Source organism: Jaculus jaculus, chromosome 8 (genome assembly GCF_020740685.1).
Source record: "Jaculus jaculus isolate mJacJac1 chromosome 8, mJacJac1.mat.Y.cur, whole genome shotgun sequence".
NCBI classification, from domain to species: Eukaryota; Metazoa; Chordata; class Mammalia; order Rodentia; family Dipodidae; genus Jaculus; species Jaculus jaculus.
In genome coordinates this window covers 121531561-121559496 of record NC_059109.1, presented here as the reverse complement: position 1 = coordinate 121559496, position 27936 = coordinate 121531561, and the positions used below count along the sequence as shown (strand labels likewise).

The 27936-nt window shown below is 45.5% G+C and overlaps 1 protein-coding gene across 3 annotated transcripts in view; it reads left to right on the top strand.

The window, feature by feature from the left end:
* The window catches only part of Chd6 (chromodomain helicase DNA binding protein 6), a 199330-nt gene that overhangs the window by 156216 nt on the left and 15178 nt on the right, over positions 1-27936 (top strand). For 2 of the 3 annotated variants that reach the window (XM_045156931.1, XM_045156929.1), the window contains exons 26-34: positions 2177-2306; positions 3626-3686; positions 17997-18089; positions 18649-18857; positions 19656-19864; positions 20837-22417; positions 25575-25726; positions 26035-26226; positions 27155-27607. In XM_045156931.1, the coding sequence (XP_045012866.1) occupies positions 2177-2306; positions 3626-3686; positions 17997-18089; positions 18649-18857; positions 19656-19864; positions 20837-22417; positions 25575-25726; positions 26035-26226; positions 27155-27607 (3080 nt within the window). Of the gene's footprint in view, positions 1-2176; positions 2307-3625; positions 3687-17996; positions 18090-18643; positions 18858-19655; positions 19865-20836; positions 22418-25574; positions 25727-26034; positions 26227-27154; positions 27608-27936 lie in introns of all 3 variants that reach the window. The other variant, XM_045156930.1, reaches the window with a different exon arrangement.

Here is a 27936-nt window from a genome sequence, read left to right as displayed (position 1 = left end):
GGGAGGCAGAGGTAGGAGGATCGCTGTGAGTTCCAGGCCACCCTCAGAGTACATAGTGAATTCCAGGTCAGCCTGGGCTAGAGTGAGACCCTGCCTTAAAACAACAACAACAACAAAAGAACAGGTTAAGTCTTGGGTTGTGAATTTAGCCTGCAGCAAGAAGCCCCTAGGGCAAGCCTAGCCCAAACTTTGGTCTTGACAGCTCTCAGCTGCATTAAATGACAGTGGCCCATTTGGGCCAAACTAGATTTAGGAAAGTTCCTTGAGATTTGGATTTTAGTGTTTTAGCTCATGCTTTGAGAGGGGAGCTTAAAAAGAAAGAGGTAGGCAGGCTCCACTTCCCCAAGGGCCTGTCATTTTGTTGCTTCTCTTTGTTTTGTGATCACAGCTCTTACTAGTCTCTTTCTCCAGGACACTTGTTAGGGCAATGTAAGGACCAAATCACTCACTCTTCCTTGCCTCCAGCTTTATAGTTAATTGCAGAATCTTGTCTCCAGATGTGGGGCCCACACTTGACAAGAGATAGTATACAGGTTAGGTACTTAGCTGGATGGACACAGGGAGGATCCTGACCGGCTTCATGGCCTGCTGAGCAGAGCGTGTGAAAATGGAACGCTCATGGACAGTGATGCTTGATGCTGACGGGACAGAGAAGCAAGGTTTTCTCCATCTCACTGTTTTGAAGTGCCCTCTCTGATGAGGAGGGACAGGTAGAAACAATGGCAAGGGTTTCCTCAAGAAGAAAAAGAATCTAGGAAACTGGCTCATCCAGTCAGTCTGCTGAGTGTGTGCAGTGTCAGGCCCTGAGCTAGATGTCCGGCATAGAATTATGATCAGGATTGTTTTCCTAGAGAGCCCACACCTCGACATAGAGGCTTCCACTAGCCCGGTCACTGTGGTAAAGAGTACGTGAATAAAAACACAAGGGTTAGCCAGGTGTGGTAGTGCACACCTTTAATCCCAGCATGTGGGAAGCAGAGGTAGAAGGATTGCCATAAGTTCTAGGCCACCTTGAGACTACATAGTGAATTCCAGGTCAGCCTGGGCTAGAGTGAGACATTACCTCCAAAAAAAAAGAAAAAGCCGGGCGTGGTGGTGCACACCTTTAATCCCAGCACTCGGGAGGCAGAGGTAGGAGGATCGCCATGATTTTGAGGCCACCCTGAAACTCCATAGTGAACTCCAGGCCAGCCTGAGCCAACAAGGGTTGCGGTTTCTCAAGCCACGTGCTTCAGTGACGGTGTTACAGTACTTGTCATGGGTGTATGACAGAAGATTCACCTGCATTGAAAGTAGCCTTCAGGGCCAGAGAGGCGGCTTAGTGGTTAAGGCGCTTGCCTGCAAAGCCAAAGGACCCCGATTCGTTCCCCAGGGCCCATGTAAAACAGATGTACACAGTGACCCATGCACCCCTGGAGCTTGTATGCAGGGGCTAGAGGCCCATCCCCTCTGTTTCTCTCTCTTCCTCTCTCTCAAACAAATAAATAAAAATTTTTAAAAATACCTTCAAAAGAGAGAGAAAGCCCTTCCACTTCTTGGGAAATACCTGCCTACAGATGAAGGTGCCGGGCGTCAGCAGTGATAGGAAAACAGGCCAAGGTAGGAGGAGAAACTCAGCAAAGTCGTCAGGTCTTCTTCCCACTTGCATGCAGCCCTTCCACTGCCTACACGGGATTTCAGTACGCACTCTGGAACTAGAGATTGACCTCATTTGTGAGGGGGAAAAAAAAAGAAAGAATTCTTATTATCTTGCAATCGCTAGATCTTGGATCTTGGAAACGCTCTTAGATAGCCCGTTTAGGTCAGCTTCCCTTTCTCACACATAGTATTGGGTTGAGGTATGAGGACAAAAGGCCCATTTAGCACATGACAGGTCTCCAGACTTGAGGGCGAGAAGGAAGAGGCTGGAAAAGCAGCTCACTGGGTTCCTCTTGCTGCCGGCTGCCGAGAACTGCGCCTCTTCACAGACGAGTGTTCACATAAGCTTCCGGTCGTAGGGAGACACTGCTCAGGGGTCTGTCCCACTTAGGAGGCCTCAAAGGATTCCTAGCCCCAAATAAGCTTTTTTGTTTGCATTTGCTTTCTCTTGATTTCTTGCTTACAAACAAATGATTATCTAGGGCCCAGGGCAGATCTGGGGCGTCCTGGCATGACTTCTGATACTTTTCATTGTCAGGTTATGAGAGGTACAATGCCATGCGGGCAGACCCAGCACTCTGCTTCTTGGAGAAAGTCGGGATGCCAGATGAGAAGTCCCTGTCTGCAGAGCAGAGTGCTGCGGATGGAACCTCAGACGTTCCCGAAAGGTGAGAAGCCTCGCAGATCCACCCTGACGTCACACGCCGCCCACTGTCACGTCTAATCGGAGGACTCTGTGGAAAAATTCATGCCTCTTAACACCTGACAGAACACTGAGCAGAGGCGCAGCAAGTACAGGCTCTGATTGTAAACTTCCTCAGCTCGAATGCCAGCTTTGTCTAAATATTGCATGGCCTGTGTGGAAAATGGACTTAGGAGCCACTTGACTGTCATTTTAGCCTGTTGGAGGAGGTTGTATAAGTGTAGAAACATCCCCTAAAATGTTTAATTTCTCAGAAAAGCTAAAGTAACAGCTAAATTCTGTAGGTCTCCAAAAGACACACAGTTTTGGAAAAGAGCATTTATCTCTTAGCTTGTGTTTCATAAGCTCTTGGCCAGGTTTTTCTACCCCAAGTAGTAAGTACTGTTTTGTACATCAGACCTGCTCATCAGAGCACAGCCAGATGGAAAAAAGCTGGTTGACCCAGTGAACACTTCAGCTGTCATTATGTTGTTTTCCCAAAGGCTTCTCCTGTGGATACAATAAAAATGCACTTAAAAGGACTAGTGATCCTGATATTAGTTAGAATCACTGGTTCTAGAGAACATCCAAGTAAGGTTAGCTGAGTGTGGCCCAACGCTTGTGTTTTTGCGAAGTGACTGTTCCTTCCAGCTAAACATTGTTGGTAGGAAATCCTCCTACTTCCTAGGCCTAGGCAGCAAGGCCAAGCATATTTGGCACAGAGGTATTTGTCTCAAGGTCAATTTTAAAGGGATTCTGAAAAACGGTAGGCATTAGACAGCTAACCTAGTCACAAGCTTGATGGTAGAGAGGACAAAATAGTGTGTTGTAGCAGTTGAGCAATGCTTCCTTCCAAGAAAGGGCCTCTTGCCCAGTGCTAGTGACTCTGTGGGAAGGCTCAGCTGTGGTCCTTGCTGGGCACAGGCAGCTTCCATAGCATCACTTGTTAGCACAGCTTTCAGGCTGGGATTTATTCTCTTATTACCTATCTACGCAAACCACTCTTGATGGGCTGTAACCACCTTCTGCTGGTGGTGACATCGCTGAGCAGCCAACCTCTGAATGAGCCTGAACACATCAAGAGGCTGGAGCTGGCTGCACGGCTAGAGGCACACCAAAGCCCTGGCCCACAGAAGTGAAGACACTGGTGTGATTCTCTCGGTCTCAGGGTCTCTGCAAAGAAGGGGAAGAACTAAGAGTTTGAGTGGCTGTAGAAGAAGAGCTCTATGGTCGTTCATTTTAGTCAGTGATGAGTGGATTTTCTTGCCTATAACTCCTAAGTGGTCTGTGATGACTTTTATTTAGAGGCAGCATGGATAAAGAGGACAGTGCTGAAGACAAGTTGGACGGCCTCCAGAAACAAGCGGTGAGTCGGCTTCGCTGTGCTGGTAACCATACAGAACTCTGCTCTCTCTGGTGGCCGTCTGGGGGCTCTGTTGTTGCCGCACTTGATTCATCGCCACGGTTTTATTACAGAAATTTCAAACACAGGCTGGTGGCATTTTTATTATAATTAAAGATTGCATTTTCAGATAGCTGCAGATTGAAGGTGCAGTTGTAAAATACAATACAGAGAGCCTCCATGTCCTTTCTTTACCGTTTCCCCCAGAGTAACATCTTACAAAGCTATCCTTCGCTGTCACAGTCAAGATGCTGGCTTGGTAATTCAAGGCACAAGATGTTGCCATGACTACAGAAGTCATGCTGCCATCTTGAAAACACACCCATGTCTCATCCACCTCCTCTTCTCAGCCTCTGGCAACCATTACTCTGGTCTCCACTGTTATAATTTTATCATCTTGAAAATATCCCAGCCAGGTGTGGTGGCACATGCCTTTAATCCCAGCACTCAGGAGGATCGCCCTGAGTTCAAGGCCACCCTGAGACTACATAGTGAATTCCAGGTCAGCCTGGGCTAGAGTGAGACTACCTAGAAAATGAAGGCCAGGCATGGTGGCACACACCTTTAATCCCAGCATTTAGGAGGCAGAGGTAGGTGGATTGTGAGTTCGAGGTCACCCTGAGACTACATAGTTAATTCTGGGTCAGCCTGGGCTAGAGCAAGACCCTACCTCAAAAATATATATATATATATTTTTTTTTTTTTTTCTCAAAAATGGAATCATACAATATGACCTTTTAGGGAATTAGCTTTTTTCACTTAGTGTAATTCCCTGAGGATTTGCCAGGTTATTTTCTGAACCAACCATAGTTCATTCCTGTTCCTTCTCTCCCTCTCCCTCCCTCCCTCCCCCCCCCTCTCTCTTTCTTTTTCTGGGTATTATTCTGTAGCATAGATGTAGCTTATTTAACCATTTGTCCAGTTGTTCCCAGTTTTTTACTCAGTGAGTATAACTTCCCTCTGACCATTCACGCACACATTCTCATCTCCAGGTCATGTGGTAGTTATATGTTTTAATTTTTCCAAACAGTGTAGCTGGGCAATCAACATTGCCGCTAGCAATAAGTGGTCTTTCTCCCCGTTCTCCATCCTCATCAGTACTTGCTGTTGTCACCCTCAGGTGGTGAGCCATGCTGATGGATGTGCAGTGCTGCCTTGTTGTGGTTTTAATTTGCATTTCCCTGATGACTAGGAAAGTGACCTTGGTTTGTGCAGTCCACTGCCGTCCTGATCTCCTGTTCAGTAAAGTGCTGCATGGCATACTTCCCATTACCTTTTGTTGTTTCATTTTTTAAAATATTTTTTATTTTTACTTAATGTGTGTATGCGAGAGAGAGAGAATGGCCATGCCAGGGCCTCTAGCCACTTCAGATGCACTCTGGTTGCATGTGCATCTGACTTACTAGGGTACTAAGGAATCAAACCTGGGTCCTTAGGCTTCACAGGCAAGCACCTTAACAGCTAAGTCATCTCTCCAGCCCTGTTATATCATTTTTTAAGCACTTGGAAAATTCCAGATACTAGTCTTTTTTTTTTTTTATTAAGTAGCAGCCTTGCATAAACACATCATGTATTGTGCCATCATTTCCCTCCTCCCTGCCCCCATTCCACTGAGGGCCCTCCTCAGTGAGGTTGCTGGTATTCACCATGGGCTTGTAGGTTGTGAGTTGTGAGAGCAGCAGTCAGTCACTGTAGGTGATACGTTGCCTCAGATATTTCTTCTCACTCTGTGGCTCCTTCTGCAAAGTGCCCTGAGCTGTGGTGGGTGTGTTTTAAGTCTGCATTAGTCTTATGCTCCCAGCAGCTTCTGTATTTCTGCTTTGATAAGTTTTGAGTCTCCTCAGTGTCTATCTCCATGTCCCTGGTGCTGGTTATCAGGCTCACCATGGAAGCAGCCTCTTGCACATCTCACCAATTCCTCTGTGGTTTCACCTGGCTCCTGGCTGATGTGTGAAGACGTTCATCTCCTCAGCTCTTGCTGCCTTCAGAAAAGGAAACAGATTCTGCCCCCTATGAGCAGGCTTCCCCGGCATCTGCCTGCTCCAGCCCAGATATTAGTCTTTTGTCAGCTAGGTGATTTGCAATTTTTTCCCCCATCTGTGGTGGTTTGATTCAGGTGTGCCCCATAAACTTAGGTGTTTTGAATTCTAAGTGGCAGTCTGGGACTTGAAGCCTCCTGGAGGCAGTATATTGTTGGGGGCAGGCATATTGGCGTTTTAGCCAGCTTCCTCTTGCCAGTGTTTAGCACACGGTCCTGCTGTTGTGGTCCACCTGAAGTTGGCCAGGAGAAGATGCCTAACCCTCTGCTCATTGCATCATTTTCCCCTGCCATCATCGAGCTTCCCCTTGAGTTTATAAGTCAAAATACACCCTTTTTCCTCACTTTCTGCTCTTGGTTGGGTGTTTTCTGCCAGCAGTGTAGACCTGACTACAACACCATCCTGGATTTTATCATTTTTATCCTTTTCACGTTTCCTTTACTGCAGCAAAATTTTAATTCGGGAAACTCAGCGTTACGTGGATGGATAGGGGATTAAACCCCAGCCAGCAGGTTTTGTAAGCAAACAAGCACCTGTAACCACTGTGTCATCTCCTTATCCCGGTGTGTTTCATCTAAATTGCCAGATTGATTGCATTGAGTTGCGCTCTTTGTATTTGTTAATTGTCCTTTGAACAGTGGAGTAGTGCTATCCTGTTTCGTTAATGATTTTGACAATTGGCATAGTCTTTTTATTTATTTATTTATTTTTATTTGAGAGAGAGAGAGACAATGGGTGTGCCAGGGCCTCCAGCCACTACAGACACACTCCAGACACATGCACCACCTTACACATCTGGCTTACTTGGGTCCTGGGGAATCAAACCAGGGTCCTTTGGCTTTGCAGGCAAATGCCTTAACTGCTAAGCCATTCCCCCAGCCCACATAAGTCTTATTCTACCAGTATTACTGAGGTTTATTTTTTTACATTTATCTTTGACAATATACATGTGTATAATGTTCTTTTTGATCACATTTACACCATTACCTTCCCTTGTTGTCCGCCCTCCCCCCAGCCCCTTCTTCCCAGCCCCTTCTTCCCAGCCAGTCCCACTTCTACTTTGATGTCTTTGGGGTTTTTTGGAGATTTGGTGGCGGTGGGGGGTGACTCAGTGAATTGAAGTAGGGTTGTTTGCGTGAGCGTGGTTAGGGAATTATTTTTACCAGAGCTTGGGCAACTTAGCAGTAGCTATACCACAAACAAAAATGTCTCCCACTCCCTCAGCAACCATTACCTGCCAGTAATTTATCAGGGAGGAGTAGGGGACTCGAACCCTCAGCCATGCCCCAAGGAATGCTGACCAGCCCAGTCTGGTGCAACCAACCACAGACTCTAGGGTTCATGAGTGCACTGGCTCTGTCATGTCCAGAAGACACAGTTCCTCAGCACTCTGGTCTTTGCCTCCCAGTTTACTGTGGTGGATGGGGATTATTGACACTTACTAGCACATCCAGCTCTACATGGGTTCTGGGGAACCAAGTTCAGGTCATCACACTTGGGCAGCATGCAATGTGCCCACTGAAAAACATCTCCTCATTCTTCTGACTCTTTTTTTTTTTATTTAACAGAGAGAGAGAGAGAGAATGGGCACACCAGGGCCTCCAGCCACTATAGGCAAACTCTAGTCATGTGTGCCCCCTTGTGCATCTGTCCAACATGGGTTCGGGGGACTCGAACCCGGGTCCTTTGGCTTTGTAGGTAAATGCCTTAACTGCTAAGCCATCCCTGCAGACCCAACCCTCTGATTTTTTTATTGCCTTTTTCCTTGTCTTCCACTAGGGTACTTGGACTTTTTCATTATCTCGTTGTTTATAATAAGAGAATTTAATGATAGAATATGTTTTGAGAAGTGTTGTTATCATCGGGTGATTTTTGTTGTACACATCATAGAATATATTTCACAAGCTAAGTTGGCATTGACAACACCAGGTAATATGACCTGTTTAGGGAAATTATTTTAGCCAATTTTAGACTAAGTCTACAGGTAACGATCCTGTTGGTTTTCTTTGAGGATATCTAAATATCTTCTTCATTCTGAAGCATTCTCAATAGATATGAGGTACTGGACACTGGTTCTTTTCTTCCAGCTGCTGAAAAATGCTGTGTCACCTCCTTCCCCCTGGTTTCTGGTGAGGCAGCATCAGCCTGCTATTCCCTCATGGGCAGATGTCTTTTCTTTCTCACTGCTGTTTTGTTTTTTAATTTGTCTTTTAGTTTTTCAGAGATCTAACTGTGATATTTTGGTATAGATTTTTTGTTTAACTTTCTTCTGGTTAGAATTTATTCATCTTCTCAAACCTGTAGGTTTTTGTCTTTTGCTAAGTTTGGGACATTTCAGCCATAATTTCTTTAGAGATTTTTTTCCCCTTCTCTTCCTTCCAAAACACAAATGAATTAGCTCATTTGTTATAGTGATGAAAGTCTCTGAAGTTGCTTAATTTTCTTCTCATCTGTTTCTCTTACACTTCAGGTTCCCTAATGGCTAGCTCTTCAGTCCTCATTACGCCTGTCTGCTGAGGGTTGTTTGAGGTTTTTTATTTTTATTTTTATTTTTTTCTTCTTCCATTCATTGTAATTTTTTATTGTACTTTTTTTTTAATTTTATTTTTTTATTTATTTATTTGAGAGCGACAGACACAGAGAGAAGGACAGAGAGAGGGAGAGAGAGAGAATGGGCACGCCAGGGCTTCCAGCCTCTGCAAACGAACTCCAGACGCGTGCGCCCCCTTGTGCATCTGGCTAACGTGGGACCTGGGGAACCGAGCCTCGAACCGGGGTCCTTAGGCTTCACAGGCAAGCGCTTAACCGCTAAGCCATCTCTCCAGCCCTTTTATTGTACTTTTTAACTTTAAAATTCAACTTCAAAAATTTTATTTTTTGGCAAAACTTGCTTACCTCATATGTTTAAAATTGCTTTTTGTCTGTTTTGTTTTTCAAGGTAGGGTCTCACTCCAGTCCAGGCTCTCCTCAGTCTTATTACCTCTTCCTCCCAAGTGCTAGGATTAAAAGCGTGCACCACTATGCCCAACCCTAAAATTGCTCATTGATGATAATCTCAGGGAACTAACCACCATTTTGTTCCTTGGATCCTAATGGCCCCAGTGTCTCCTGCCTCTTCTCTTTACCCTTCAGTTTCTTATATTCGTTTTGCATAGTGTTCAGGGGTTTGATTGTGCTTATAGTGAGAATACGCATATCCCACAAGTGGAAGGCTTTGCTGCTTTTTTTTAAGTTTGTTTATTATTTATTTATTTGAGAGAGAATGGAATCGCCAGGGCCTTCAGCCCCTGCACACGAACTCCAGACACATGTGCCACCTTGTGCATCTAGTTTACCTGGGCCCTGGGGAATTGAATCTGGGTCCTTTGGCTTTGTAGGCAAACACTTTTTAACTGCTACCCTCTAGCCCTCTTTGCTGCATTTTAAAAACAAGTTTCTGGGGCTGGAGGGATGGGTTAGTGGTTAAGGCGCTGGCCTGCAAAACCAAAGAACCTTGGTTGGATTTCCCAGGACCCACGTAAGCCAGATACTTCTACCTCTGCCTCCCAAGGGCTGGGATTAAAGGTGTGTGCCACCACGCCCAGCTGGCATCTCCTTCCTGGTAGGCTGAGTTGAAGAAGTTCGAACGAAATGTTGTGTAAATGGCCTCTTGACAAGAGCAGCTAGAAGAGAAATAGAAGGGCAGATACTGGCATTGAAAGGAGTCCCAACACAAACCAGCGCAGGCTTTTCATGTGCCATTCCCTGGAGCATCGCTGTCCTTGGCCACGGCAGGAAAGGGGAGTATGCTACCTTTGAGAAAGTCCATTTTATTGTTGGATGATATTGCCTGACTCTGAACCAGGACTCTGCCTCCTCCAAATTAGCTTCACGGGTTCCATTTAGTTTTCTTTCTGCTATGGTGGGAAACAAAACTCTTTTTTTCTTCTTTTCTGATAGGACTTTACTTTCTTTAGACTGGCTACTATGTTAATCTCTTTTTTAAAAAATATTTTGTTTTGTTTTATTTATTTATTTGAGAGTGACAGAGAAAGAGGCAGAGAGAGAGAGAATGGGCATGCCAGGGCCTCTAGCCACTGCAAACGAACTCCTGATGCCTGCGCCCCCTTGTGCATCTGGCTAACGTGGGTCCTGGGGAATCGAGCCTTGAACCAGGGTCCTGAGGCTTCACAGGCAAGCGCTTAACCACTAAGCCATCTCTCCAGCCATATGTTAATCTCTTTAAGTCTCTTCTACAGTGAAATATCCCTGTGTGTTCCTTCTGCCCTTTCTCAGTATTACTGCCAGTGGTTCTTTTGATCAGTAATCATTTAGCAGCTGCAAGATTTCAGAGGCAGCTGGATTCAGTGTACCTACACGAATACTCTAATGCAGCTTGATTCAAGTTTATTTGTGTTTGGAATGGTCTGGAGTCAAAATTGTAAATGTAATCTTTCTCTATCAAACCTGTATGTATAAATAAAAATGAAATAAAGACCCGCATGTTGGGAAAGTAAAATCTCTGTTACCAGAAATAGCAGTTAGTAACAGCATAGCTTCCATGACCACGCCGTGTCGAGTTCTGTCCTTGCTGTGCAGTCGCTCCTGCAGCAGGTGGCCTGTGCTAGGCTCAGGCGCTGTCCAGAGCAGGGTGAAGCTGTACGATGAGAGGCGGGGGGGGGGGGGATAATTTGCAAGGAAAATCTATGCTTAAAATGGTCAGATCACACTGTAAGGAGACTTTGGGAGGTAAACAAGAATCCATTACTTGTGTGTTGAAAGATTGAAGTATTCTGAGCCCAAATCATAATATTTGTGTGCAGAAGATGGTCACACTTACCAAGCCTGTTTCTCCTCCATTTAGACATTATTCTTATCCCCATAGTGGAGGAGAAGGGACTCAGGTAATCTAGGTCCACTGTAGGAGTCATACAGCCAAAGGACACAAGAGCAGTGAGTCCCAGCTCACCACTTTGTGAGTCCTGTATTCGCTCCACAATTAAAACCTTGAACTTGGGCTGGAGAGCTGTCTTAGCAGTTAAGGCAATTGCCTACAAAACCAAAGGACCCAGGTTTGATTCTCCAGGACCCACATAAGCCAGATGCATACGGTGGCACACGTGTCTGGAGTTCGTTTGCAGTGGTTGGAGGCCCTGGCATGCTTATCCTCTTCCCTGCCCACAAATGAATAAATAAAAATATTTTTTTAAACAAAACATGAACTTGAAATATATGACATCTGTTTTAAATCTGCCTAGTGTATGAGGTTTATGTAAAAGCAGGATGCTTGTTTTTCATGCAGACTGAAAACGCTTTTGACACTGCCTTCATACATCTTGTCCACTATACGCAAAGAACACTTGTGTTCTACCAAACTCCTGTGCAGCCTTCACTGTCCAGCTCCTGTCATCTCAGATTTCTAACCTGGTTTGTGTGTCAGAAAACTTAACATGCTCGTGTTCATTACTCACTTACTTGTCTCTCACCACTACCAGACAAAGCTCCTGAGAAAGGGAATTCCATCTTTTTCACTGCTGTAGTCCTAAAACCTACCACAGTTCCTGACATTTAAACATTATTTGGCTAACCGTAGGACTGCCCAGCACCAGTGGCACTTGCTCTGGAGTTCAGTAAGAGCATAGATAAAATTCCTTGTGTTTTCAGGCTCCAGATGGTCTCCTGCCGCCACTTGAACTATGCCCACAGAATAGGAGAGGCAGCCAGGCCTGGAGGAGCAGCCATAAGCAAAGGAGGGTAGGCCTTGTAGTTCCGGGCAAGGAAGCAGCCCCACTTCCCAGGCAGAAGTATGCATGGTACTAGCCTGCTTGTAATTCCTGCCGTGCTTGGGAGCAAACAGTGTTTCTTCACCCCCAGTGCACAGCGGCGATGAGCTTATTAATTTGACATCCACCTTCACTACTGAAGAACTGTTACAGTCTTGGATGACATTATCAGCCTCTTCATTGCTAATTTCCTCCTGTCAAAAATGAATTGTTACAATAAATGAAGCATGTAGCCAAAGCAGTGAGCACAGTACCTGGCCAGTTGCTTGGACTCAGTAGACCTTGGTGTGGCTACAGTTTGTATGAGGTGGGGGATATGTTCTTATAGTATGTCCCTATGGGTTTTTGAATTTCTCTGGCATCTGTTGTGATGGTGCCTTTTCATCTCTAATGTTACCAATTTGTGTCTCTTCTCTCTTTCTCTTGGTCAGATTTACTAGGGGTTTATCAATCATGTTTATCCTTTCAGAGAACCAACTCTTTGTTTCATTGATTCTTTGGATTGTTGGTTTTTGTTTTGTTTTGTTTTGTTTCTATTTCATTAATTTCTGCCTTAATCTTTATTATTTCTGCCCATCTCCTGATTTTAAATTTGCTTTGTTCTTTTTCCAAGACCTTAAGGTGAAGCATTAATTAAGTTGTTTACTTGTAGCCTATCTAATTACTTAATATAGGCAATTAAAGCTACAAATTTCCCTCTTGGGACTGCCTTCATTGTGTTCCAAAGGTTTTGATATGTTCTGTTCTCATTATCATTTGATTCTATGAATTTTTTTTTATTTCCTTCTTGATTTCTTCATTGGCCCATTCATCATTTAGTAGTGTGTTGTTTAGTTTCCATGATTTTGTGTATGTTCTATAGCTTTTCTTGCTATTGATTTGTAGTTTGATCCCACTGTGATCAGATAGAGTGCAAGGAATTATTTCAGTTTTCTTTTATCTGTTAAGATTTGCTTTGTGTCCTAACATATGATCTATTTTAAAGAATGTTCCATGTGCTGCTGAAAAGAATGTATATTCTGCAGCATTTGGATGAAATGTCCTGTGTATATCTGTTAGGTCCATTTGTTCTATGAACTCATCCAGATGCCTCTCTGTTTATTTTTTCCGGGATGACCTGTCAGTGTTGAAGTCACCCATTGTGGCTGTGTTTGGTGTTACCTGTGACATTAGTACTAATTGCATTTGTTTGATGAAATTGGGAGCCCCTATGTTAGGTGCATATATGTTTAGGATTGTAAAAATGTCCTCCTGTTGGAATGTTCCTTTAATCAATATAGTGACCTTCCTTATCTTTCCTAACTAATGTTGGTCTAAAGTCTGCCCTGTCAGAAATTAGGATAGTGACCCCTGCTTGTTTTCTAGGCCCATTTGCTTGAAACACTTTTCTAACCTTTCACCCTAAGATAGTGTCTATCCCTTGCAGAAAGGTGAGTTTCTTGGAGGCAACAAATTGAAGGATCCTGCTTTTTAACCCAGTCTACAAACCTATGTCTTTTGGTTGGTGCATTGAGGCCATTAAGAGTTATTATTGAAAGGTGTGTATTTACTTTTGCCATTTTTCTTGTTTTGTAGTTCTTCTGTTTACCTTTGCTGTCTTGTATTAACTGGTACTTGAGTATGGTTTGTTTTTTCCAGGCTCCTTATATATGTGCTTTTCTTACTCTTCAGCCTGAAGGATCCTTTCAAGTATTTTCTGTAGAGCTGGTTTTGTCTTCAAATAATCCTTTAGCCTGCTTTTGTTGTAGAATGTCCTTATTTCTCCATCTATTGATAGCTTTGCAGGATAAAGTAACCTTGCTTGATAGTTGCTATCTTTCAGAACTTAGAATACATCATTCCAAGCCCTTCTGGCTTTTAAAGTTTGTGTTGAGTAATCTGTTGTTACCCTGATGGGCTTGCCTTTTTATGTCTAACTGCTTTCAATATATTTTCTTTGGTTTGTGTCCTTGGTAGTTTAATTATAATACGGTGAGGAGAGGTTCTTTCCAGGTTTTGTCTGTCTGGTGTTCTAAAGGATTCATGTATCTGCATTTGGCACCTCTTTACCAATTTGGGGGAAGTTTTATTCTATGATTTTGTTGAGGATGCCTACTATGCCTTTGGGGTGAAATTCTTCTCCTACTATACCCTGAATTCTTATGTTTAATCTTTTCATAATGTCATGAATGTCTTGAAATTCCCATTCATACTTTCCTGTTAGTTTGTTTTTCTCTTTGTTGGAGTGCATTAGATCTGCCACCTGGTCTTCTCCTTTAAATATTCTGTCCTCTCCTCCATCCATTCTACTGGTGATATTTTGTACAGAGTTTTTTTATTTCACTGTGTTCTTCATTGCTAGTAATTCTGACTTGTTTTCTTTATTATTTGTATTTCCTCATTCATATCTTGTATTGACCTCTTTATTTCATTAAATAGGTTTCCTCTGTCTTCAATTCCTTTGATTTCCTCTTTGCTTCCTTTGAGCATATTTATAATCATTCTTTGGAGATCTTTCTCAGACATTTCCTCTAAATCAGTCTCACTAGGGGTCATTTCTGATGGATTTATATTTTTTGGTAGATTTATATTGTCTTGATTTTTTTGTGTTTCTTGTATTATAGAGATTTTTCCATCTTGAATTAATGTAATGCTTGGGTTTCCTAATTATCTGCAGTATTCTTAGATGTATCAATCAACCTGACATTATATATCATCAGGGTAGGAGCTTAAGGTGCTAGGTGTGGCTCTTAAGACTCTTAGAGTAACCACAGAGTGACCCTAGGTGTTGGATTTGCCTGCTATGAGAGTATTCTGGTAGTGTGGGTAAAACAAAATACAGGCAAATTCTAAAATTTAACTGAACAGTATACCTAGTCAATGAAAACCAGCAGAGTACTTATGCAAGAGTAGGTATTACAACAAACAGATCCCCTAACAAAGTCACAGTCCCTAAGGTATATATGTTGCCCCACATCCTTAATCCTGTCAACTGGGAGGTTGAGGAGGGTTCCAAGGTCAACTTGTGACCTAGTGAGACCCTGCCCCAATGAACAACAGAAGAGGAGACAATGGCCCTATAAATCAGGAAGCAACAAATGACAAGCCCAACATATAGCTTATTTAAGAATGGCAAATTCAGCCATCCATCAGATTTAATACATAATTTACCCTAACATGGAAGGTGCAGCTAGCACTTCTGATGCAAGCCTCTATGCCAGGCTTTTTTGGCAGGTACTGATCTGGTGTAAGCTCAGTTACTTACCTTTTTTTTTTTTTCTTTTTTCTTTTTAGTTTTTCAAAGTAGGATCTCACGCTAGTCTAGGCTCACCTGGAACTCGCTATCTAGGCTCAGGGTGGCTTCGAACTCTCAACAATCCTTCTACCTCTGCCTACCAAGTGCTGGGATTAAAGGTGTGCGCCACCGCACCTGGCCCAGTTAACTTTTGAGTTGGCTATGGTCTCAGCTATGCTGTGCGCCCACTTGGGTCCCTCTTTGCTGCACTGTGGGTCAGGTAGGCTGGCTGGGTCACTGGAATGCTGCTCTGATCACCTTTGCCAGGTGCTGTGTAGGTGAGTTCCCTTCCCCAGGTCTCTTATGCTTGTTGGAGGAGCAAGGAGGGAATACTGTGGATTGTGGCTAAAGTTCTCCCACTGGTCCTCGTGAACCTCTTCCTCATGAGCCACTCCTGCTGGTCTCTGCTGTCCTCCCCTTCATGTTTTCTTGAGTTTGTGAGGAGCCTGGTGTGAGTGGAAAATCCTCTCACCTGGCTTTTCCTGTGGCTCGGCCACGTGGACCTGGTGATTTTTAAGTTGAACCTTTCCAAAATATTCATGCAAGCAGAAATTGAGAAACTAAATGGGAGACTGCCCATCAGATGCAAGGCCTTCTATGCACCAGGATCCTGCTGGTTTCTTGTGGCCTAAGACAGTTTCTGCTCTACCACAGCACATACTCAGCACATACAGTCCAAATTCTGACATCTTTTCCGTTTTGGCTATTGACAAGCTAAGGCTTTTCTACTATGGGGGCAGTGGCAGTTTTCAAAGTAGGGTCTCTAGCTCAAGCTGTCTTGGAATTCACTTTGTAGTCTCAGGGTAGCCTCAGACTCTCAGAGATCCTCCTACCTCTACCTCCCAAGTGCTGGGATTAAAGATGTGCGCCACCGCGCCTGGCTCCATTCTCATCTCTAATGGGAAAAATACCTCGGGGAGAGGGTGTGATACAGAAAAGCGCACTTGGTAACACCAGAAGCTTTCTCTATGTGAGAGCTTAGCAAGGACAGACTGACGAGCTTCACACAGCACCAGCAGACACGGCGGGTGGCTCACCATCGCTGAGGGCCTGTAGACCTTTGGATATGGACATGAGGATGCCCACATGTATGCTGAGATAAGGAGCCTGGTCATTTGGGAGCCTACTTCCCACATTTTATAGGCTATAAAACATTTTTCTCCTGGTAACATCTCTACTTAGAAATTTTAACTTCCACAGTGTCTCATAAATACTCTGGGCATGTCTTAAACGGTTCTCTCTGGCTAAAAATTACATAAATGTAGTAGGAAGGTTTTAATTGCCTAAATAGTGGAACAGTTAAGTGCCACTTCAGAATGGCACCATGCAGAGATGGCTCAGTGGTTAAAGGCACCTTCCATTCTTCATCGTCATTGGCTGTTGGGAGACAGGGAAGACAGCTCTGGCCAATAGGGAGCGGACCCTGCCTAGTGCTCCCCAGTTATAAACATCTTCAGTCTCCAGAGCAGGTTTTGATCTGGAACTCCTACCCTGCCTCAGATAACTTAGTTCTTAGATCAGACCCCTGGGTTTGAAACCCATCACGGCACTGCAACTTGTCAGCCATGTGACCTTGAGCAACTCAGCCAGCTTTTCCAGGGCTTGTTTTCGCCATCTGTGAGGTGACAGTAGTAATAGTGTATCATTCTCATTGCTGGGAAGAGATGCCTGATAAAAACTAGTTTAAGGGAGGAAGGAGTTATTTTAGTGCACAGGTCTGTGCTGCAGTCCCCGCGACGGGAAAGGCTGTGGCAGGAGCATGGGCAGCTTGGTCACGTTCAGCCCACGGTGAGGGGGCAGAGAGCGGTGAATGCTGGCGCTCAGGCAGCGCCCTCCTTCTGCAGTCTCGGACCCTAGCTCATGGAATGCTGCTGCTGCCCAGCATAAAGCTGGGTCTCCCCACTTCAGTTAGCTTAATCAATACAGATGTGCACAAAAGCTAACCTCATCCACATAACCCCTCATTGGTGATTCTAAGTCCTGTCAAGTTGACTGTCATCATAAACCAGAGCAAACCGTTTCTGCCTGTTGAGACAGTTAAGATGATTCAGTAAGATAAGCCTTATTTATAAAGACTTCTGCTATCACCATTCTACATAGTAGAGAAATACATTTCAGAAAATAGACTCTTCCTTGTTGCTTTTTCAGAGTTTTTTCTTGCAGGTCCTCCAGTGGTATGGTGAATTTAACTACTGATAGCCATTCCTGCTGTGTTAAGGTGCCAGCTTCATGTCTGGGCAAAAAATGCTTTCTGTAAAGCACCAGATAGTAAATATCGTGGGTGAGTGACAGAGTCACATATACTTGCTGTCACTTACTCTTCTTCTTTTTTGTACCCCCTTTGAAATATAAGAACCCTTCTGAACTTGAGGATCACACAGAAGTGGATGCAGGGCATGGTGTGCTGGCTGACTCTCTTGGACCCTGTGCTCTGCTGTATCAGGGTCCTGGGTCCTGAGATTGTTCTGCTCCATCTTTCAGGTCAGAAAGTGATAATGGGAGAATAGAAGGTCCCAGTATTAAAGGTGGAGCTCAGTTTCAAAATTGTGTCATCTCCTTTCCTGCCCCCAAATTCCCATGTGCGTCATATATTCCTGAGACCAGGCAGGGCTGAGGAAGCAGTCTGCTGGTGCCGGTTTGACAGACACACCAACTCAAACAACTTCTTTGCCTGCAATCCTTCTGCACATCCACTTGGAGCATCAAATCTTCATTTTAATTTTAAACTCCTGGGGTTTTCCACCATCAGGTCTCCTTTATGGAGCAGCTATATTTTATGAAAATAGTGTCTGTTACTGTGAAGTAAGCTTACATGAGCCTGACACTTTTACAGTTAAAAAAAATGTAGGCACATTCTTTGTGAAATGACAGTATTAAATTGCAAGTGATGGTGGTAAAGAAAATATTTAAATTCGCAGCTAAAATAGTGCTTGTAAAATGTAATTGTTAGGGAAAGCATGCCAGTTTCCCATTCCTTAAGCTGTTTCTCTATGAGGAAAATCATTTCATTGGGAAAAACAGTAACAAAACTTCCAACAAACTGCTTTCCTACTCCCTTAAAATTGTGCACAAGAAAGATGTATTTGCAGGTCCTGCCGTGGTCTTTGAGATGTCCGTACTGTCCCCTGTGCAGGCCTGGTCCTTCCAGCAGAGCTTTTCTGAGTTCAGTCACTAATGGAATGGCTTCACTTTTCCCTAGGCAAGTCCCAGTGATGGAAGTGACGGCATTTTTGGCGAAAAGAAGGATGACAGCCGGGCAGGTGAGACTGTGTCCTTCTGGAGGCAAAGAAAAGTAAGGTCCCAGTTTGTAGTTACTGTGGAGTTTATATGTAATAAAACTGTTGTTTAAGGAGACATCCAAGTAAGTTAGCCTGCATTAAGCTCCCCTGGAGTCCAAGTACCTTCACCTGACATTGAAGTGCAAAGGTCAAACAGATGATGTCTTAAGATAAGATTGAATCTGAGAAGTCAAAAGAGCTTTAATTTCACTGATGTGGGTTTGCTTTTTGTTGTAGTCGTTTGTTTTTGTATTCTGAAGTGAACCTAATGGGGCTTTGGCAGTTGGAAGAGCCACAGAAGCCTATTATATGTGGAGAAGGCAGCAGTTTGCTGGTTCTTTCTGTAGATCAGTTGGAACATGAAGTGAGACATAGCAGCCCTGGCCACCACCTCTGTAGCAAGATTGCCGCCCTCCTGTCGTCCCTAGCTCATGGGCTCATTATTAAAGCAAAGCCAGGCTTGGAGTTACTGAGTCTGCTTTCCTTGTACTCAGACAAAACCAGAAAAACAGAATCACTCTGGTTTGATCATATTTGTAAATACTAATGTCTTCACTGATGTTTGAAGCCCAGGATGGCTCCGACCCAGACAAATCACCCTGGCCAGTTTCATCTGCTCTCACGGCTCGTCTCCGGCGTCTGGTCACTATTTACCAGCGCTGCAACCGCAAGGAGCTCTGCCGACCTGAAATGCTAGGGCCAAATAACCAAGGGTACTGGGTTCAGGACGACATGTTCAGGAGAACGTCAGAAATGGACCTCACCAAGGAAGCTCAAAAGAGGTAAAGAAAGGCCAAGCACCAGAAGGGCACACTGAATTAACTGTTCATTGTGTAAAAGTGGCACAAGAAAAAGGTGATGTCTGGGAGGACAAGTGCGTTTGCGTTGTTGCGTGTGACATTAGATTGTTTCTAGAATTCACTAAATACAACCTCCAGTGAAGATGGGGTTGTCACGGTGACTGGAGTCTGATGAGATCTAGGGGCACCCTCTGTTCATAACTGCCTTTTATGAACTTCTAACATATTCTCCCCAAAGTCAGAACCCAGGTTTTGAGGATGTGGCTTAGAAACACCACACACACTGGTTCTGATCCAGAACCACTTCAAGCCCCCTGGTTGTTCTGAAGCTGTCTCATAGCCCCAGGTTTTATCAAGTCTTTGAGAACAATAAAGCCGTGAGATGCAGGCCCAGAAGGAAAGTATAACTTCCTTGTACTTTACCATGGCTCACAAGGGAATTAAGCTAAAAAGGCCATTTACTGCAGAGACTAGGAGTGACCCAGCAACAAAGCTGCAGGTCTTTGAGTCCATGTTCTGTCCTGACGAAACTGCTGGTAAATTAAAGGACGCCACATAGCAAATCCATTACCTGTCTTTTCTCCCAGAATGTGGTAGTGTGAGCAAATTGTTTCATCCCTTTAACAGCTGTAAAGCCCCTTGTTCCTGCTTCTCATTCTTCCACTGACCCCCACTGCAGACTCCATTCCCAGCTTGGGTCCCACTGTCATAACCATAGCAAGACCCTGTTTCGGGGACAAGTAGAAACAGCTCCCTGTTCCTCTCTGATTCACTGTCCAGGTGGACTAGAAGAGAGCAGGCTGACTTCTACCGAACAGTGTCTTCCTTCGGCGTTGTCTACGATCAAGAAAAGAAAATCTTCGACTGGACGCAGTTCCGTATCATTTCCCGTTTGGACAAAAAGTCAGATGAGAGTCTGGAGCACTATTTTTACAGTTTTGTGGCCATGTGCCGGAACGTCTGCCGTTTGCCGACATGGAAAGATGATGGTAAGAAGACACTTCCTCCCTGTGCGGACAGTGCAGTGGGAGGGAGCCTGCCTGCCCCCACTGCTCAGACTTCAGAATTCCTACAGACGGATCTAAAAGTGGACTCTGCCCTATGAATTCTGATAAATGGGTTCTTAGAGATCCATGAGTTTTAACTGGCTCCACCTTCAATGAAATAAAATTTTTTTTCTCAAGTAATATAACTCCATTGAAAATTGAAATTCAGTTAAACGTCACAGAAATACTGAGATGCTACCATTAACTATGCTGTCCTAGATACGGGGTTTCTTATCCTACTCTAACATTGTGCTTTCCTTAAATGGGATCTTAATAACTTCCCATGTTTTCTCATGTGTGAGCTTATAAGTAGTGGCTGTCTTTTAAGGATCTTCTGAGCTGATAGAAAGCCCTCCTGAAGTTCTCCTGGTTATGATTTGCAACAGCTTTTCTCAAGTCCTCCTTCAGCCTTATATTTGTAGATAAACCATGGGACCATGTTTTAGACAAGCTCCCTTTCCCTGAGCCATATCCCCAGTGTATGACCCTGTTTTAAGAAAGCTGAAACAAACATTGAGTCTACCCAGAGTACGTTCTTGGCTGATGACTATGTGTTTTCGCCTCTGCACCCAGATGATGTGGTTCACTTGGGTCAGTGAGCTAGGTGTATTGGAAAGATCTGGACCTCTGAATCATACTCATAAGGTACATAAAGTCCTTAGTAGAGGCAGCACACAGCAAGGGCTTATTAAGTGGGAACTAATGTTATACACAGGGCTGATGTTTTCCTGCCCTTCTTTATCCCTCCCTTGGGTCAGCACTGTCCCTGCTGGAGCTGCTGCCTGTTCTAGAAGGAGCTCACACCAAAAACTGAGGAGCCAGGGGGTTAAACTATAAGACAAAGATTCGAGAGCTCAGGCAGGGACCCTCTAAAGCCACCTTACCTGTTAGCTTTGTGTTTCCCCTTCTCTCCAGGCCCCCCTGATGCAAACATCTATGTTGAACCCATCACTGAGGAACGGGCTGCAAGAACTCTGTACCGCATTGAACTGCTAAGGAAGATCCGTGAGCACGTGCTCAGGTGTCCTCAACTGCACGAGCGCCTCCAGCTCTGCAGGCCCAGTCTCTACCTCCCAGTCTGGTGGGAGTGTGGGAAGCATGATCGGGACCTGCTTATCGGGACTGCCAAACATGGGCTCAACCGCACCGATTACTACATCATGAACGACCCCCAGCTGTCCTTCCTAGATGCCTATAGAAATTACGCCCAGCACAAAAGAACTGACACCCAGGCACCCGGAAGTCTCTGTTGCATTTACCAGACCAACTCCAAACTCTATGAATCTCTTACATACACTCCAATGAATAGGACTTCAGAGTCTCTTGAAAGTGAACCTGAGAATCTGGTAAAAGTAGACAACAGAGATGATCACCTCAGTCTGCCCGGGGGCTTACCTGATATGACCTGTGAGAACTTTATTTCTAAAGTTCAGGAGGTCATTTCCATTGACCACGATGAAAGCTTGCTGCCCGAGTCCTTGGAGGACATGATGTATGGTAAGATGGGGCTCAGCCGAGAGTCGGGCTCTTTTCAGGAGAGTCCAAGCACCAACCGGGAATCCAGGAGCAGTGCCATCGTCATCTCTGCCAGCAGAGATGGGAGCTGCCAGTCTGCCAGCCACGAAGCAGAGTTAGCGTCAGACGCCTCCCTCATGAGTCGCTTAGAAGCAGGTGTAGCTCAAATGAACATAAAAGGCGGAAAACACAGGCTGATGTCTATTTCAAAAGAAGGGGAGCCTTGCTGCGGTGAAGCGGGACTGGGACCCGAAAGCGCAGGGCACCTGGAGTCCAAGTGCTTAGCTTCCCCTCCCTTAGATGCAGGAAGTGAAAGTGGGTTTGTAGATCTGTGCAGTCTCAGTGTCTGTGACTCCAAAAGAGACCTCTCATCAGACCAACAATTACTTGATTTATTAGAAAATAAAAGTCTAGAAAGTAAGTTGATTTTGAGTGAAAACCAGAGTGATGAGGAGGAGGAAGAGGAAGAAAATGAGGAGGATGCCTTAGCTGTGGTAGCAGGCACCAGAGACAGGCCAGAGGTTTTGCGTTTCACAGAGCCCACTGGTAGCCTCCCAAGGGAAAAGAGCCTCAGCTTCCACCTGGATGCAGCCAAGAAAGGAAGCCTAGAGGTGGGAAGCCAGACCCCTGGGCCACAGAGGACTTTCCCACCTACCACCTGCCAGTGTCACTGCAGACACACGGCAAGGTGGGCGCGAGGCCTCGGCAGCGAAGACCTCGACATGGAGAGACCCAGGGTTTATCACCCAGACCCGTACAGAAGCAAAGCCAATAACACCACAATGGAAGGAGATCCTGCTCTTGTTCCACCAGAGCCATTTAAAGTGAAGCATGAGGTTTTAAAAGAACCTTGGAAAGAAAGTACAGAGGGAAAGAAAGGTTTCTCCACATATGCTCCTGAGGGAAGTGAGCCCAAGTCAGAAGATACAGATTTAGAGAATAAAGATGATTATGATAAAGATGGAACCTGCCATAGTCAAGGTAAAGTGTGTAGAATATCGTGGTCACATGATGAGAAAGGGGGGAGGACCAAAGAGGGAGGGACAGTGCCCATCCATTTTAACTTCTAAAATACACCTGCCCACCCTCGCTGTGTGGTCCAGACTAAAGAGTGCAGGCCATGATCTGAGAACTAGACAGAACACTTCATCTGTGGTCATCTTGGAAAGCTGAGGATAACTGGAGAGCCCTAGTGCCTCTGCTGCGTTAGCCACGTGGCCTGGGCAGGGACTGTGTTTTATTTGGGAGTGGCACACTGGCACCCGGGGAGATGGCTCATTCTTACGCTGGATCAGGTGTTTCTGGCTGGTTAAAGTGGCGCGGCTTTGGAGCATCAGAGACCTGCACTAACATAGGTGCCAGTGGCTTACAGCAGTTCCAGAAATACAAGTCAAGTTGGCCTTTAATGTGGGGGCATTTGTGTTAGGTTTCTGTTAGAATGCAGCACCAAGTGGGCTGGAGAGATAGCAATTAAGGCACTTGCCTGCAAAGCCTGAGAGCCCATGTGTGACTGCAGATCGCTCATGGGCCAGCCACAGTAGGCGACACAACCGTGCAAGGTCGCAGCTGCGCGCAATTTGGCACACGTGTCTGGAGTTCGAATGCAGTGGTGGAAGCCCTAGTGCGCCAATTCTCATATCCTTCCTCCCTTCCCTTCCCTCTCCATTAAAAAATAAAAAATAAACCTCCAAAAATTTAAAAATAAAAGAATTCAGCACAAGTGAAAATGACAAAGTGAGCAGGGAGAGGTGGCGCACGCCTTTAATCCCAGCACTCAGCAGGCAGAGACAGGAGGATCGCCGTGAGTTTGAAGACACCCTGAGACTCCATAGTGAATTCCAGGTCAGCCTGGCCTACAGTGAGACCCTACCTCAAGACCACCCCCCCCATACACACACACACACACACAAGACAAAGTTACAGTATCTTTTCAATTAGGGAAATCTTAAGTAAGGACCCAAGTTAGACTTTTCAGTGTTTTTTTTTTTAATTAAAAAATAAAAACAGAAAACTAGATGCTATAGTTCTTTATACTTTACAGGGACATGAACTCAGTGATTGGGGATCCTGATATCAACCGATCCAAGAGTGCATGTCAGGCTGAGCAGAAGCAGGTCACTTACTCCTGCCACTATCAGAACCAGAAAGCATCCTGCTAGTATCTGCCTGGTGATGAGGCTAGTGCTCAAGTTGGGAGACAGCCTTCATCTGAGACAATGCTCTGTATTCAAGGGAGAAGAGAGGAGCAAGGCCCAACTGCCTTGAGTCACAAAATTTAAATGTTAAACTCCCCACCTGTGATTTTGGTCACTATGATGTGACTTTCTAAGGAAGGGATAGTTCTGAACCCAAATTAAAATTTACACACTAGAGTCATTCATGGAAGCTGAACAGAAAATATCTCGATTGACTTATAGCCCAGAAGAGCCTGTCTGTGACCATCTCAGGCTTCCTTCTCCGCACAGGCCATTCAGGATCTGAGCCATGTATTCACTTATAAAACCCACATTGCAGACTACTGATGGAGCTTCGCTGGCAGAGCGCTGGCCTGGCATGCATGAAGCCCTGGGTTTGATATGATTGACCCCCAAGTAAAGCAGCCTTGACAGTACATACCTCTAACCCCGCACATGGAAGGCAGAGGCAGAAGAATCAAGACAGACTTAAACTATTTAGAAACTATTTAGAAAGTTTGAGATCAGCCTGGGACAGGGCAAATGAGAGAAGGAATGTTCCTCCTTCCCTTCTTGGATGGCAGGGTAGGGGCAGAGAACCTAGTAAGCTTAGTGCCCACATAGGTGGGGAGGGGGAAGCACCAGTGTTTGTACAGCCCTGAGAAGCAGTACCTCACAGCTGCCCTTGTCAGGGTTTTACTCTAGTCTTCTTGGCTTTCTTTTGCCTAAAACCTCTCAGTACTGCAATTGAATCCAGAATAAAATCCCGTTTCCTGTCAGGATTATACAACTCAAGGTGATGTAGGAGATTCTGCCCCATGCCTCATCTTCATCCTTTGTTCCTGGTCATCTTTCAGTTCCCAGCACATTGAGAATACATTTCCCTTCCCCTTGCCTTCGTGGCTGTTCCACCCTCCACTAACCTGCTTCGGGAGGTCCTTACTTAGTACTTTCTATCGTGGTACCTTGTTTCCTGCTGGGGCTTTTGGTAGAGCGGAGGATTAATGGGAGAGCACAAGGTTTCACTGCGTAACGCAGGCTGGCCTCAAACTCAACAATCCTGCCTCATCCTCCCTAGTGCTGGGATTTCCGGTGTGAAGTGGCACGTGCTGCGCATTGCTTCTTCCTCTGCGGTACTGGCTCTGCTTGCAGCTTTGTTCCTTCCCCAGGAGCCTGTAAGGACACTGAGGGCTCAGCCAGGTCTCCATCTTTGAGCTCACCAGTCCAAGCAGCATCTGCTCACTGGAGGGAGTTTCTGCAACTGCCTTGGAGAATTGTGCACAGTCAGATGTGCAATCTCCACATTTCCAAGCATAGACTGTCCTTGTCGTTTTACCTAGAACAGGGCCCACAGCGATCTTGTCTCTGGCACATGTGTGCCATCTGCTCATTCCCATCACCACTGATGAGCAGGTCCTGAGCAGCCACTCCACATGATGATCTCCCTTCACCGTCACTTAAGCATCCGAGAGGAAACTGAAAGGCATCATCTTACATGAATGAGGTTTCTCTATCTCAGCTTCATGACTTTTCATCCTGCCTCAGTAGTAGCGCCCTCTTGCTGTGTCACATTTGATACTTCATAGACTGTCCCTTCAAGTGTCAAAAGCATTATAATGATCAGTTTCATCTTGTCCATGATATCAGTGAGAAACGTAGCCTTTCTTCTCTTCCTCATGGAATCACAGAGAACTTTCCCTTCTCTCTGCAGGAGGGGGATGGAGCAAGCTCCTCATAGATGATGTAGGTGATGATAGGCGTCTGTGCATGGGGGGCCTCAGCCAGGATTTGCCTTTGTGGCTTAACTAATGTAGTTTTCTTGGAAAAAGAAGGTGCCGTGATTGGTAACTTAGCATAAGTTAGCACAGGGTGGGCTGGTTTACAACCGGAAAAGACAAATGTCCAGCTCCCTCAGACCACTACTGCCTCTCACCTACCTAATGAATGTTTGAAACCTCTTCCAGACTACCCAGGCAAATACTCTGAAGAAGAGAGCAAGAGTTCTGCCTCAGGCATCACAGGAGACTTTGGTGACGACCCACAGGAGTCTCGGGCTCCTACCATTGCTCAGCTGCTTCAGGAGAAAACCCTGTATTCCTTCTCCGAGTGGCCAAAGGTACCTCACAGAGATTGCCTCCTCCACCCGAGCACTCGGAGCTCTCATTCCTCTGTGCTGAACAACCAGCCTTGTTGTGAAGATGGCTCACTTGAGAAAAGATGCATGCCCTAGACCAAACTTGTGACACTGCAGTTGGTCTCATTGTCCAGACCAACATTTGTCTGAAAGGTTACAAACTGAGTATCTCTGAGTGATCTTTTCTGATCACCCCTTTGTCAGAAAACCTGATCCTAGATTTCAAGGGACTGTGAATTGGGGCAACTTAACGCTTGTTCCTCAGAGCCATTAATCCTTCTCCCCTCTAGGATCGTGTGATAATTAACCGCTTGGATAATATCTGCCACGTGGTGTTAAAGGGGAAATGGCCCTCTAGCCAGCCGTTCGAGCCCTCAGCTGCACCCCCAGCCCCCGCCGTCACTGGAAGCAGCCTCTCAGAGCCCGAAGCCACAGAGCGCAGCTTCAGCAATGGCACAGCATTGGCAGCCCACGTCCAGAAGGTGGGTGCGCGCTGCGAGCCAGGGACAGTGGCCTTACCCCGCTCCTCAGCTGAGTGGGTTATACAAGCATTTGAGTGGTTGCAGTATTTGGGGTGTTGTGTTGTTTTTTGCTGGATAACTAGTGTTAACTGGGTCTTTAGGCTTCGTTCTGTAGGCTGTGGAAAGTTATCGAAGCAGAAAAGTGCATGGTGAAAGCTGGGTTTTACACCTGAACGGGGGCCTGCAGGTTGTTAGGGGAGGTGAAGACAGGAGAGGACCAGGCCTCTTGACGAGGGGCAGAGGGCAAGTGGGGAACTGACACAGAGGAGGTTCTAGGCTTCAGCTTAGAGGCAGAGTGGACACATAGAAAGGAATGAATTTGGCAAGGAAGACTTAAGGAGAAAGTAGATGACAAGAGAGCAGTGATGCCTGATAGAAACTAGGAACTGAAGGCAGGAATGAGTACTTCTGTGGAAGGGTGGTGGTTGTGAAGTGAGCTGTTAGCACACTGGTTCTCACTTGCCTACATGTGGGAGTCACCTGGGGACCTTCAAAAGCTACTGATTCTGATTTACTTGGTCTGGGGTGTATCTAGTTATTGAGTTGTTTTTTGTTTTGTTTTGTTTTAACCTTTCCACTGGTTCTGATGGTCAGATGAGGCTGAGCATCCCTGGGTCATAGTCTTCCAGCTGCAGTTCAGTTCATGGAATAGCAGCTTTGGCAGCGTTTGGAAGCCTGTTTAAAATGTAGACTCTCTGGTTCTACCCCTGCCGTGCCCAGGTAGAGTCTACATTTTAACAAGACATCCGGGTAGCTTGGGGCCAGCATGTGGAGAAGTTGGGTTTGAAGTCTGCGAAGATGATGTCTGGAAATAATATGGGGTCTGAGAAGGAGCTGTTCAGCCACTACAGAGGCATTCAAACCTTCCGCTCTGTGTGTGTGTTCACAGGAGAGCTGCTTAGCTCCAGTATTCACAAAAGACGAACAAAAGCACAGACGTCCCTATGAGTTTGAGGTGGAGAGGGATGCCAAGGCTCGGAGCCTAGAACAGTACTCTGCCACCCATGGGCACCCCCCCATCGTCCTCAATGGCTGGCATGGGGAGTCAGCTATAGACCTCTCCTGCTCGTCAGAAGGGTCCCCAGGAGCCACATCCCCTTTCCCAGTGAGTGCCAGCACCCCTAAGATTGGGGCTATCGGTTCACTTCAAGGAGCCCTCGGCATGGACTTGTCTGGGATTCTCCAGGCTGGCTTGATCCATCCTGTGACTGGACAGATTGTTAACGGAAACCTCAGGAGAGATGATGCAGCCACAAGGAGGCGGAGAGGGAGACGGAAACATGTTGAAGGAGGGATGGACCTCATCTTTCTGAAAGAGCAAACGCTTCAGGCAGGAATCTTGGTAGGTATATGAGGCTAAGAACTTTAACCTTTCTCGCCAGAGAAACAGCCCTCCTCAGGCCCCCAGTATACACCAGTACTTACTGTATGGGTCCTTTACTTCTATTTCAGTTGTCCCACTCTTTTTCTCTTACTAGAAGATGCCTTCTGCATTTTCTATCTTTAGATAGCTACTAACCCATCAGCAGCCAGCAGTGTGGCAAGATAAGCCAGGTCTTATCTCAAATAGAAGCAACCCAAATCCTGAGTATTTCTGAAGAGGAGCCCCAGGCAGTGGGATGAGCAAAGCCAGATGACAGGGTTGCATTTGCCGCAGCGGTTCTGGAGCAT